Genomic DNA, 14,729 nt, shown 5'->3' with positions numbered 1-14,729 from the left:
AAAATTAATTATTAATTATAGCCCTAAATTCTACAAGAATAAAACAACACACATACATTTTGAATTCTTTAAGCTCTAAAAGGCGCTATTGTTTCAAGAGATATTTATAAACACCTTTTATAAAATTTATCCATATTTTTATAGAGAATAAGAATATATAATTATTTTTTTCATACTACTACTGGTTGTTTCCCAAAACCGGAAAACGCAGTTTTTTTCTGAAACATAATACGTACCATTTGGTTGCTGTTGTTAGGATCTGAGATAAAGGTTCCTGAACATTGTTTTTTAACTAGCTTGTTTTCTTGTTGTTGGAAAAAAATCTCTAACCTTACCTAAAAATGATTAAATATCAAATTATATCTTTTATGACTTTCTACATAAATTCTGTTTCTTTTTATATGGTCAACCATGTATTTGTACATAACTCTGTAAAAATATCTACAAAACAGACCTTTTTCAACCCTACATACTGAAACAGTTTCTTTACAATCCCAAGTAATCAGTATTGAAATAAAGAGTGTACTTTGTGTAAAGGCAGTAATTCTGTTTGTCTATAGACATGTCCTTTTTTAATTACATTACACTTTCCTTGTATTCAAGGCATTGACATTCTATATAAGCAGATCTGAGTCTATGAACCTGCTCACTGCACACAAGGAAAGCACCACCACCCCCCTGCACATCTGTGTCAATTTTAGCCTGGAGTATGAGGGTCTGACTCTTAACAAGATAATGGTTGCATGAGAACAAGCTGTTTCACAATCTTGTGGAGGCCACACCCTTTAACCAGCAATGGAAAAGGGTGTGGTTCTCGCCTGATTCTGAGAGCTGAAGATCTACCTCACATGCAAGATTAATTTTGGGGAGGTCACAGCTGGAGCCATGGCAGTCACAGCTCTCAAACTCATGGCTAAGATTTTTGGTGGACGGACTGATGAGGAAGTAAAGCAGCTGCATGGAGACACTGTGAAGGGAGCTGATGTTGAGGCCTACATTGATATGAGGGGCCTGCCAGCAGCCCTGCAGCAGAGCAAGTTTGAGTTGCTGCAGCAATCTCCAGACTGATACCTTCATGGACGACTTCCTAAGCGGCGACAAGAACAAGAAGGCAGCCAAGCAGATTGATCAGTGAGGTATCAGACATCATTGGTAATGGCAATTTTTCCTTCAGTTGCCTGACATACAGAGGCGACAAGGCGAAGCCTATAAAGGTCCTGGAGATTCTGTGGAACCAGACCAGCAAGATGATGGGCAAGAAGACTTCCCCTGACTTGAATCTGTTAAATTTTCGTGAAGAATTACCCAGGTTAATAACTAAATGTATAACATATCAGTTGTATGACCCTTTAGGTTTATTAGGTCTAGTGTCGCTGAAGATAAAGGCCATGTTGAGGAAGGCCTGCCTGCTAAACCTGCCATGGGATGGAGTCCTGCAAGAGGATCTACACCAGTGCCTGATTGAGTCCCTGGAGGATCAAGCCAAGCTGGAGGACGTGACCTTTGAGAGAAGTGTGGTGGCCAAGGACAATGCAGGACTGCTAACACTGGTCATGTTTTCTGATGGAAGCTCCAGTGTTGATATGATTTTTAAGCTAGTAAAATGCAAAAGGTTGTGTGATATTTCGCAATTTCTTTCAGGGATAAAGTAACATTTATATTGTTGATTTTAAAGTTCAGTCCTTCACCAGGGGAGTGTAAAGGCAGTAATTCTTTTTGTCTAAGGACATGTCCTTTTTAAATTCCATTTCACTTTCCCTGTATTCAAGGCATTGTCATTCTATATAGTGTGTATCTGTGACAGACGCTACTTTATTTTTAGCTGTTTATAACCATGAAAATTCAAATCCTTGTATATGTTGGGTGCATGAATATGTGCCCAAGGAAAAGGGGGAATTTCCTCCTCTTCCCACATTTCCTTAGCCATGCGCATGTGGGTCATCCATCCCTTTCAATGCATGATTCACCAAGAAAATAAGCCTGCATATTTTGCAACTATATACCACCCACAAAAAATATATTTGGCGGTTCATATGCTTTGTTTTCTACGCCCTTTAATTCTGAGAAAAAGTTAATTTAAATAAATTAATTTATTCAACTGAGATTTCTTGAAGAGTTAGCATCTCAAGCACAAGTACAAGCAAGCCTGTAAGCAAAAATGAGGTAAAGATTCTTTTAAAACATTTTGAATTTATTAAGTAGTAGAGCAAATTATCTTTCACTTTTGATTTCTTAAACTGATTATCTATAATACAAAGTAGCTTGATGTCCGTCCGTCCGTCCGTCTGTCTGTCCGTCTGTCCGTCCGTCTGTCCGTCTGAAGCTTAAGATCTCAGTAACCACTGAACCGATTGGATTCTACTCTTGAGGGTATATACCTATTGGTCCTGTGGTGGTTTTAAGCTATTGTCTTGGGGGGTGGGACACCCCTAACCCCCCCAAAAACAAAAAATCCCCCCCTTACTTTTTATTTTGCTCTGCTACAGGCTGCCGCAGGCTGCCCTTTTTATCTATAATACAAAGTAGCTTGATGTCTGTCCGTCCGTCCGTCCGTCTGTCTGTCTGTCCGTCTGAAGCTTAAGATCTTGGTAACCACTGAACTGATTGGATTCTACTCTTCAGGGTATATACCTATCGGTTCTGTGGTGGTTTTAAGCTATTTTCTTGGGGGGTGGGACACCCCCAACCCCTCAAAAATATAAAAATTTACCCCCCAAAAAAAAAAAATTCTTGAGAACACATTAGACTATGAGCAGCACCAGTAGTTTCTTGAGAACACATTAGACTATTTTTTTTACGAATTTTGCGAATTCGTTATTTAAACGAGAAAATGTTTTCCTGCTGGGTAGGTGCAAAAATTTGCGATTCGTTCTCCTGGGTAAGTAATAGAAGATGTAATTTTACCTCTTGGGGCAAAGCCCCTAGAGGCTAGGGGCGAAGCCACTAGTTATTTATATTCCAGCATTTATTTTGAATGAAAGAATAGCAACATTCTTTCACTAAAAACAATAAATATTATTTTTTTTTACCACCTCTTGGGGCAAAGCCCCTAGAGGCTAAGGGCGAAGCCGCTAGTCTAGTATAATGCATCTATTGAAATGAGTGTTAATATGGTGAAAATGTATTATTCAGAGACATTGTGGTAGTCGGACAGACGGATAGGCTTTTCCTAGAGTATGCTATGCTCCGTGTCTACCGCTAACACCAAGACGTTAATTCCCGCCTTATCACAATTCTAGCCAACCCATTCTGCCATTGTTTGATCATCAACGAAAGCGGTCAACTTATCCACCGCTGATATAGTATAATGTTCCAGTAACCTACCCTTTTCCAGGGGACGTCTACCTTACCCCCTACCGGAGCCTACCCCCCTACTATTCACCTGGCTGGGGCTCCCCCATCTCCTCTACACCCCTTCTCTACCTAACCCATTTGTAATCTGTTTTGTATATAAAGCTATTAACTTGTTGTATGTGTATTCAGTTCAAATATATCTTTCAAACAGTAACTACTTGTAGTACTTTATTGATAGAATCCTTAATGCTAGGGGCTCTTTTGAATCGAACTCGTTTGGTAGGGTTGAAACGCTTCACCCTACCACAATTTGGTGTCAGCGTGTTTCAATCGAGCCCTGCTAAAATAATAGCCGATTCTATCTCTGATTGGACCCTTTTGCAAGTAAGGGGACAGTCAACTGACAACCTAAGAAGCACTTCTGGCTGAGAAATTGGATACTTTTCAAGCAAGGGGACAATCAATTGGCACCTCAGAAAATTTCAAGAAGCCAACTGACCCGAGAGACGGCCTTTTTCAGGCCACTTTTCCATCATTTGAACGCACCACGTAGGAATTTTGCCTGCTGCAGGCAGTTTTGCCTGCTAAACGCACCAGTTTTGGACAGCGTTTTCCACACCGCTCGGTAGCTGCGCTAGGGGCGCGACCACGGTGACTGGATATATTAGCCCATACGGCTAAAATACCAGGTCTAATTTGGCGTGTGTAGCTGGGACAAGCCCCAGGACACCAAGGCCAGACCTACGAAACGGACAGCTGCAAAGCTGGTCTTTCTATGAGACAGAGTGCTGAGTAGCTGGTCTCCCCCCCCCCTGAGAACTGGCAACGTGTCATCTGGGCAGCGCCTTGACACGAGTAAGCCCAGACCCCCGAGACGGACAGCTGAGTAGCTGGTCCCCCTGAGAAGGCAATGTGTGGCTGGGAAGCTCCAGAACACAAGTAAGGCCTAACCCCCGAGACGGACAGCTGAGTAGCTGGTCCCCCTGAGAGTGTGTTGTTGGGCATGAGCCCCCAGGACACCAACAAGAATTGCACCATCGTGCCCCCTGCGACGGACAGCTAAGTAGCTGGTCCGCCTGTGTAGCTGGGACAAGCCCCAGGACACGAACCCACGGCACCACTTGCGCCCGCTATCCGGCTTACAGGACGAGTGTTCCCTGCAGCCACCGCTTCCAGATCAGCCTCTGGAACTCTGTGCCCCACCATGGTAGGAGAGGGCACCATAGCTGCGGCCCGGCCGCCGCCGAAATTCCGCCCAACCCCGGCGGAACGTGAGAACCCCCTGTCTAGTGGCCAGGATTTGCACTTTCCTTGCCACACCAGGGTGCGGTTCCCCACTCATGACCCTGCCCAGCACGTACAGGTTGACGCCATGGTAGATTCTGGCAACCGTGTACCTGGGTCTGCTGTCATCGCCGAGGCCCTCATGCACGCCATGGGATGGAGGCCACCATAGCTCGCGTCGCCATGCACTTCTGGTGGCTTACCGTGCACCGCGACATCAGCCTTATGGTCCAGACCTGCCCAGAGTGTGTGCAGAAGATCACCAAGGAATGGTTGAAGGCCGGTATCCACGTGCCCTCCCGGCAAGGGTATCCACAGCAAGTGCTATTTATTGACTTGGTAGGGCCCCTGCCTGAGACGCCAGCCAGGAACCGCTACATCCTCACCTGCCAAGATGGATTCAGCCGGTTTGTCAGCCTCTATCCAATCCCCAACAAGCGCACCATCACTGTGGCCAAGGCCCTACTGCATCACCACATTGCCACGTTCGGATGCCCCCTGAAGATCCACTCCGACAATGGGATGGAATTCACCGGCCAAGTGTTCAAGGAGCTGGCCGCCCAGCTAAAGATTGGCCTGACACATCCGCCGCCCTACAATCACCGGACGCTCAACACAGGCATGCGGCTGTTCTTGGATCGAGACGACAACAACTGGGAGCCGCACCTTCCCGCCATTGCCTTAGCCTACAACACGAAAACCTGTAAAACTACGGGCGTGACCCCATTCCTGGCCTACTTTGGGAGAGAGGCCAAACTGCCGGTGGACCTGGTGCTCGTTTGCCTGACACTGAATACTCTTCAGTCCCAGCCAATGTCCAGGCCATCCTACAGCGCTACCACGCGGTATTTGATGCGATTCAACAGTGGGAAGATGGGACCATCCGCCGGAGCGCGGCGGCCTACGAAGGGATGGCCAAGTACGAGGTTGGAGACCTGGTTTGGTATCTGGCCCCCCGCCTGGTGCCTGGGAAAGCAGCCAAGATTACGAAGAGGTGGACTGGCCCCTGGAAGATAGTACGCAAGGCGACAGACGTCCACTACGTTATCTGTCCAGCCTCCCCAACAGCTAAGATCTCGGAGGTCACCGCGCATATTGGCCGACTGCGCCGATACACTGGAGACGTCACCGCCCAGCAGATTCCAGCGGATATCCAGGACGATTTGGACGGAGACGAGGACGCCACGGAACTGCTGGCCGAAGCCGCAGACGTGCCACCCAGCGGGCAAGGCCACTTCCCAGTGTATCAGCCAGCTGCCGGGTCCACAGGAGCACCGCTACCTAGCCACCAGGACCGCGACCCCGTAGAAGAAAACCTGACCAGTCAGCCCGGCGAGCAACAACCATCACCCCAGGCGGCACCGTCGGCCCCAGCGCCACCTACCGATATGATATGAAACCCAGATGCAGACATGGAGCATCTGCCAGCCAGCAACGAGCCCCCAGGACAAGAAGCCGCCACTGAGATGGAAGTTGCGGCCCCTGAGGACGAAGCCGAAGCGATGTGCCCCCTCCAGATGACAGCTATACCCATCAGAATTGGAGCCAAGGCCCCCAGTAACCTGGACAAGGCGGGCGCACCCATGGATCTCTATGCACCTACTATCATCGCTGTCCCCCCTCTAGGGGCCTCCAGAGTGAGCTTGGGCCTCCATGTCAAATTGCCGGCTGAGACAGAGATAGTTCTCCAGACGAGGCCTAATTTCCAGCGCCGAGGCTTGACGGTCACCAACCCCCAGCTACGAGCTAACCGAGAATTGACCATGCTGATCACCAACCACAGCCAGACCGAGCAATGAGTGTCTCGAGGGGCCTGTGTGGCCTGAGCTGTCCTACACCGCACTGTGCCCCAGGGAGAGTCTGCCGCCCACCATGGTTCAAGGCCTGATGTCCCGATGGTCCCTCAACCCTTGAAGGGGAGGTTGTGGTAGTCGGACAGACGGATAGGCCATTCCTAGAGTATGCTATGCTCCGTGTCTACCGCTAACACCAAGACGCCTGCCTTATCACAATTCTAGCCAACCCATTCTGCCATTGTTTGATCATCAAAGAAAGCGGTCAACTTATCCACCGCTGATATAGGGAGGGAGTTACCCTTTCCCTCTACATGTTCCAGTAACCTACCCTTTTCCGGGGGACGTCTACCTTACCCCCTACCGGAGCCTACCCCCCTACTATTCACCTGGCTGGGGCTCCCCCATCTCCTCTACACCCCTTCTCTACCTAACCCATTTGTAATCTGTTTTGTATATAAAGCTATTAACTTGTTGTATGTGTATTCAGTTCAAATATATCTTTCAAACAGTAACTACTTGTAGTACTTTATTGATAGAATCCTTAAGGCTAGGGGCTCTTTTGAATCGAACTCGCTTGGTAGGGTTGAAACGCTTCACCCTACCACAATATTACTTAAAAATGTAATATTGTCCATCACATTTTTTATAGCAGTGACATAATTTATTGAATTCAAAATTGTCCAATTGTTTTTGCAAATGAATTATATGATTAAAAATAACTCCATGTCCATTAATTTTTTGACCATTCAACTTAGGATATATTTGATGATATTGTTTTTATGAATGTAATATGTGAAATTAATTTGTGTTACTAATTTCAGTTCAATTATTCAAATGGTTTTAGTTCAGTACAATTAAAATGATATCGAGCTTTAAAATTGTTGTTTTATTAGGATACCGTACTTTATAAGGACGTTTACTATCAGTTGTTTCGCGAGACAAGGCCGCATTCCTTTGTAATAAATGGAAAACTAAGGAAAATATTGTAAAATATGCAAGTTTTAATGTTTTTATAAATATGGATACCATAAATTCAATAGAAAATATCTTTTTTTATACTTTTTTCTCATTTTAAAAATTTAATATGTTTAATTAACTTTTTAAAAAGGGATTTATGCATTGGATGTTAATGGTTTTTCTTTAGAGTACAGCTGCCAATCTTGAGTTTTCAGAAATAAGTTTATAACTTGTTAGAGATAAAAATTAGCACTAAAAGATTTTTAATATGGTAAAAAATGATCATTAAAAATTATTGCAAAATTTCGTCGTTCGTATCTTGACTCGACATAATTTGTTAAAAGTGTGGTTGCCTAAGAACTCCAAACACCCTAGCATCACACAAGGCTTAGTCGGAAGGTTGAATCAAAAAGCTTTCGTTCATTGATTGTCGTAGTAAAGAGGAAACCAGTAAATAATGGATCTTGTTTTTTTTCTTTCAAAACAATTTTCCCCAGCAAAAAAGGTATTTTTTTTTAAAACTTTTACAGGAGAAATTTTATTTCATGTAAGCATGAAAAATATATGGTAAAATTGTTATAATTAATTTTAAGGGAACAAAAATAATAGGTTAATATTGTTTCTTTTTTTCTTCAAAATGTTTTGACGCAATTTGAAATTTGAATAAAATAGTATATAATTTTTAAAAATAAACATTTAGATTATCATTCAAGATGCTTGCCAATGTAATAATCAATTAAACTTAAAGGGCGAATATAGGTTCGATATGATATGAGCTTATATGAAAGGTGCCATTTCATACTTTTAGAATATATATGCCAAATTTAAAAACTAAAAAAAATCCTTAAGTAGATTTTGCAATTTTCTGTTTCAATTGAACATATGATAAATGAGATTGACGACAAACGGTTTATTTTAGCCCTTTACAAGACTTTTTTTTTACTATTTTGCTTAAGTTTGATTGACTATTACAATGGCACGCATCTTAAATAATAATTTAAATGTTTATTATTTTAGATTATAGACTCTTTAATTCAATTTTTAAAAAAAGTAAAATTAATTTGCATAAAAGTATGCCAATAGTTTTGACTAGGCACAGGTCTCCTTAGCAAAACCTTAGATTAAAAAAAATCTTGAAAGAAACGGACAACAGGGCCTTCAAATGGGGTACAGTGGTGGTCAGAATCCGTTGGAGATTAAATCTTAGCTGCTCCTTCTTGCCAGATATTGCAATTTAAAGTTTTGTGGTAAAAATGCCTAAAATTACAAGAATTCCAAGGTTATATTCATAAGTGAACGCCCTAATTCATCAAGTAAAAAGGGTGAGTTTAACATTTGAGGAGTTTAGATATCTTTTCATATGTAAACTACAAACTTTATCCCCATTTGGAACAAATTTTACTACTATAAGTGATGTTTTTAACTTCAATAAGAGTAATAAATAAGCTTAAAGAGGTTTGTCCAATTTACAACTTTATCCTAAAGGCTGTTACCCTGGAACCAGTAGAAAAAAACTTCAGTTTAAGTTTACATATGGCCCTAGTTACTTTTATTAATTCTGCTCCACAACCCCCATACTCTCACAACCTACAAACTTTAGGGTGGAGGGGGGGGGGGGAGCATAGTAATACTATTATATGTTTCTCAAAAACTAATTGACGTATAGAGGGAAAAAAATTTATGTAAGGTTTTTAGGCCAAAATTTTGTAGAAATTATGTTGACCACCTTCTCTAACCCTCCCCCTTATCCTAACCTAAATGGGAGGGGGGGGGGGGTGGCAGAAGATCATTCCAATATGTATTAAAAAACTATTGGAGATATATATAAGCTTTTGGATTTGTATTGTTGTAGGACCCAAAGCACTTTTACATATATTGCTGACCTCTTCCCCTCCTCTCATAAATAAAACATTTTGTAAAGAAAGAAAGGGGGGGGGATGGGTTACAGTTGAAAGGGTACTGCTATAGTGTGTTACTAAGAAACTACTAGAATTATAGCACCAAAGCAAACCTTTAAGATATGCTTTGTTAGATCAAAAGTAACTTTTACAAATTTAGCTGAAACTTTCCTCCAGACCCCCTTTCCCTTCCTATTGCTTTACAATCTCCCCCCCCCTCCCTCAAATTAAGTAATAGAAGGGAGTATAGCAATACCCTTGTGATTTACTTTGAGAATACTCAAGATGTATAGGGCTTTTGGATTTAAACTTTAGTAGGTACATTATTACTTCATACTTAAACAAATATTGCTGACCTTTCCCCAACCTCAACCAACCCCACCCAGAAAAATTATTTTGCTGCACAAATTCCTCCATCCCCATAAAAAATATTAGAATATTGCTTGCCCTCTCCCTCCCTCTACAGCTATCCTCCATACAACCTCACCACCTGTATTTTACTCAGAAACCCTAAAGCAATAAGGAGCAAACTTTGGAATAAAGTTTTTAGATTTCCAAATTGCTTTGGGGAAGTAGCAATGGGTTGACAATATTTCTTTTATAAGTCCAAAAGTTTGGAGGAGATTATAAAGCAAAATAATTGTACTAGATTGAGAGGGTTGTAGTTGGAATAGATATTTATAAAAGTAAATATGGGCCTACATTACTTAAAATATTAACCCTGAATATCTCTAGAGGTTTCTAAATGATATACAATATTATTAACCTATGCCACTAGCCAATATTTCCAGCAGATGGAGGGGGGGGGGGGTGGATTCAGCAATATTTTTAAAAGTAACTAATATCCTAAAAAAGCTTAAATCCAAAGTTTGCTTAATATAATTCAATGATTTCAAAGTAACACAAGAGTATTTTCCACATCCACTGCCACCTTCTAATAATTTTTGGTCTAAGAAGGGGGCACTACTAAAATATAGGTTTTTTAGCCAAAAAGTCGAATACTCTGGAAATTCGACCAGATATCATTTATTTATACCTATATAGAGAGCTCCACGTCTTTATTTAAATCATAAGTGCATAGCCTAAAGAATAAATTGCATTTGAACTTAAGTGTATTTTTTCTTGAAAAAAGCTGTAAAAATGTGTTTTTAACCTAACAAATTCATTAAAAAAAATCCGTAAGTTAAAATATGAAAAATCCGGGAAGCTTTTTAGTAATAAAATTCATGTTTAGTGTGATTATTTCATAAATTACAAACATACCATATTTTGCAATAGATCATTTAAAAGCTCTAAAACAATTTGTTTTGCTTGTGAAAGAAAAGGCAAGAATTGCCAGGATTAAGAGAAAAATGAAACAGTCTTTGTTCTTGTGCAAATGAAGGAACTAACAGGGTTTTGTAATACTTGTAAAACATGTTTATAAAACATATTTGTAATTATGAATTATAAATTCAAAGTGATGTGTCTATTAAAAGCAAAACTGTTCTAAAAATAGTGACGGTCCGTTCGCCCATCCATATAGTTTCTTCCCTGTTAACTTAGGCATGTTAGAATTGTCTTATTAATTTCAAACTTTGCATGTTGATTCCTTTAGTAGTTAAGTATTTATTTAGAAAACGTAGCAACTGTATAATCGTTACCAGAATGTCCGTACTCAGTTTTTCAATAAATTTACTCCAATTTTGTTTTGACATTTAAAATATTTACATATATTATAATTATTCTCTAAGTGTTGATGTTCGTTCGTCCTAGTGACCTATTCCATTATGAGAATCTGAATTGCTATAATATTTTTTTTGAAATCTTTATATACTTTGAAATTTATTTTAAATTTTGAATGCCATCTTAGTTAATTAAATGTATTTATACAAAAAAACAAATATTATTGTGGATTTAAAAGAACTTCATATAAAATAAATGAATAAAACTTGTTGAAATGATGTTAGATTTTTGGAAAATAGAGGGTTTTATTAGGTATAAAATATAAAAATATGAAAAAAATTAGGCTATGCACTTATGATTTAAATAGAGACGTGGGGCTCTCTATTTAGATATAAATAAATGATAACAGGTCGAATTTCCAGAGTATTCCTCTTTTTGGCTAAAAAACCTACATTTTACTAGTGGGGGGAGGGGGTTTGTTGCAGCAATATTTGTAAGAGATAAAGATGCCTACTAAAGTTCAAGTACTAAAGATTATATATTTCTTTAGTGATATCTAAAGAACTCTTCATGTAATTTTTTCTCACAATACTTCAAGTAGTTTTGAGTAAAACATAATACTGTTGCTTTTCCCAACCCCTCCCCCCTAAAATGTATGGGTTGCTAGGGGGGGTTGAAGGGGGGGGGGAGAGTATTTTTATAATTAACTTTAGCTATATGTAAACTTGAACTGAGGTTTTCTCTACTGGTTACAGGGTACAGCCTCTAGCTTAAAGTTGTAAACTGGAAAATGTACCTTTTTCATTGAATAATTTCTTTCAAGTATTCAAATTTTCTAAATGGGGAGGGACTGTGTATTTTACATATGCAGAGACATATAAACTCCTCAAATGTTAAACTCACCCTTTTTATTTGATGAATTAAGGTGTTCACTTATACATATATAGCCTTGGAATTCTTGTAATTTTATGCATTTTTACCACAAAACTTCAAATTGCAATATCTGGCAAGAAGGAGCAGCTAAGATTTAATCTCCAACGGATTCTGACCACCACTGTGCCCTATTTGAAGGCCCTGTTGTCCGTTTCTTTCGAGATTTTTTTAAATCTAAGGTTATGCTAAGGAGACCTGTGTAGGGTAAATAATACGTCTTAAAGTTTTTTTTCTGTACAAAGATCATTGGTTAATTCTGGAAAATATAAAAACCCTCAAGTACGCCATTTTAACACACACACACACGAACCTTAAAAAAACAGGGATTTGAAATCATTCTTCCTCCAAGAAAATTTTATCAATTATTTTTTTTTTTACTTTTTACATTATTTGATGTTTTTTTAAACTTTTAAATATTTTACTTTATATAATTTGTATGAAGGTAGAAGATGGGTATATTTACCCCTGATTAATTGGTTTCCACGTTATTACGACTATCCTTTAACGAAAGCTTTTTAATTCAACCTTGCTACGAAGCCTTGTGTGATGCTAGGGTGTTTGAGTTCTTAGGGAACCACACTAATTATATAATTTTATCTTGAGTTAGACAGGTTTTAAGCTATAGACATACTTATACAATTAGATATGTCAATATCTTTAAGTTATTTATAATCTATATAATGGCACCTTTGAAATAAGCTCATATTATATCAAACCTATATTCGCCCTTTAAGAAGAATAGCAAAAAAAAGTCTTATCAAGGATAAAAAAAAGCCAATTTTGTTGGTAATCTCACTTATTATATGTTGAGTTGACCACTAAACTTACATAAAATCTACTTAAGGATTTTTTTGAATTTTTAAATTTGGCATAGATACTCAATCATGTTTCATAAGATATATAAGTTGGAAAGAATTTTAATGTTAGAGGGAGATTTGAAATCTGTATCAAATTTTAAGGATTTTATATAAAATTAGTTTTTTGTATAATTCTTTGACATTATCCTCTTCAAATTTTTTTTTCAATTTGGAAAATTTGAGTACCCCCTCCTCCCCCTCCCCCCAACAGAGAACAACTATTTTAGGTTAGGTTAGGTTACAGGCAAGGGGGCCGAGTGCTGAGTGCTGAGCGCCAAGAGGATATTACCAATTATTTATCTAAAAGCGCAAATACAATTTAAAATAATTAATTTTGAAATCTGTGATAGGTGGATTGAAAACTACCAGCGCTCTAATTGGTTGAATGATGTACAACACTGAAGCTTCTCCAATCAGAGCTCAGATAGTTTTCAATCCACCAATCAGAGATGTCAAAATTAATTAACCTAAATTGTATTTCTGCTTTTAGACAAAAAACGAATTTTACATAAAATCTTTAAAATTTGATGCAGATATTAAATCTCCCTCAAACATTAAAATTCTTTCCAACTTATATATCTTAATATTCAACTTATTTCGCCCTTTAATATATCTTATTTAGTTTTATAAAAATGGGGTCAGATGGACTATCTAGATATATCATGTCTATTGATGAATAGGATAATTATATTGTTGATTTTCAAAAAGTTAAAAGACTGCATGATTTAAATGAACATCAGATATCATCATCCAATGTTTAAATTTGATAGCTATTCCGACATGCCTGAATTAATAAAAAAATAGCTAACAATGATGTATGTATAGACAGACATACTGACCCTAATTATAAAAAGTTTTGCTTTCAAAAACAGTAAATCAATGATTCACAAATCTTTTTAATTTGTTTGTATTTCACTTACAAATTGCATCTGATTTAAGGGTTATTAATTTAACAATAATTGAGTGACTCAATAATTGCAATAGTAAAAAATTATATTTTAACTTTAAGATAGTGTAATTATAGTTATTTTAATTCTAGAAAACTGATATACATAAATCAAGCTAAAAAAATTCATTTTCTAGAGCAATAATTAGTTTTGCAGTTTTGGGTGACATAATTTTGAAATAAATCAACTAAATGATTTCACAATAGCTGCCTAAGAAGAATTTGTAAAATTTTTTGGCCAAACAAAATATCAAACATTGAACTGTATGCTAAGACCAAGTGCAATAGTATTGAAGCAGAATTGATATATAAAAGACTAAGATGGCTAGGACATTTGCTCAGAATGGAACATAATAGGATTCTAAAAAGTGCTTAGAAGAAGCCTGCAAGAAATATAACGCTTTAACAGCTATATACCACGAGTAGAACCAATACCCCAAATTTGAAGCCTCCAGCTTCAATAACAAAAAAGTTCTAGGCATTTTAAAATGACATTTTTGTACAATGAAAATTTTGAAAGATTTCCATTGCTCATAATAGAAATTAGAATATTAAATCATGTCGCCTAGACACAAAATTACAACCTTATCTTTGTCAGAAACTTAGGTTGCCGGTAACTGATTACATTTTTACAATAAAACAATACATTTCATAGTCAAAATCTCTGAAAAAAAATTGGTTTAATTTGCATTTTTAGGTGTAAAATCATGCAAATAAAACTAATGCAAACTCAGCTATGATTGGTTCTCAAGCTGATTGCAAAAATATAATTAGTCACAGGTAACCTAAATTTATGACCAAAATAAGCTTATATTTTGTTTCTAGGCTATGTAGTATAATTTCTAACATGAGCAATAAAATTTTCATTGTACATAAAATGTCATTTTAAAATGCCTACAACTTTTTTGTTATTAAAGCTGAAGGCTTCAAATTTGGGGTATTGGATCTACTTGTGGCAGTCTTTCAGCAGTTAGATCAGTGTATTTCTTGCAGGCTTCCTTCAAGAAGGATTCCCACCAGTGCATCATGGAGGAACAGGGTGGCCGTATTCTCTGGACTACATAGTCCTTAAGAGTGATGCACCTGAACTTAAATTAAT

At 38.4% G+C, this 14,729-nt stretch overlaps 1 protein-coding gene across 1 annotated transcript in view; it reads right to left on the bottom strand.

The window, feature by feature from the left end:
* Nucleotides 1-14,729, bottom strand: part of LOC145304038 (serine protease 3-like) — a 153,410-nt gene that overhangs the window by 102,249 nt on the left and 36,432 nt on the right. Inside the window, exon 8 of the mRNA XM_080145798.1 lies at nucleotides 237-335. Coding sequence (XP_080001924.1) covers nucleotides 237-335 — 99 coding nt within the window. The remainder of the gene's footprint in view (nucleotides 1-236; nucleotides 336-14,729) is intronic.

This window comes from Acartia tonsa, chromosome 13 (assembly GCF_053477335.1).
Source record: "Acartia tonsa isolate MP-2025a chromosome 13, ASM5347733v1, whole genome shotgun sequence".
NCBI classification, from domain to species: domain Eukaryota; kingdom Metazoa; phylum Arthropoda; class Copepoda; order Calanoida; family Acartiidae; genus Acartia; species Acartia tonsa.
Note: the sequence above shows the minus strand (reverse complement) of the source record. Positions and strands in the feature narration are given on the sequence as shown.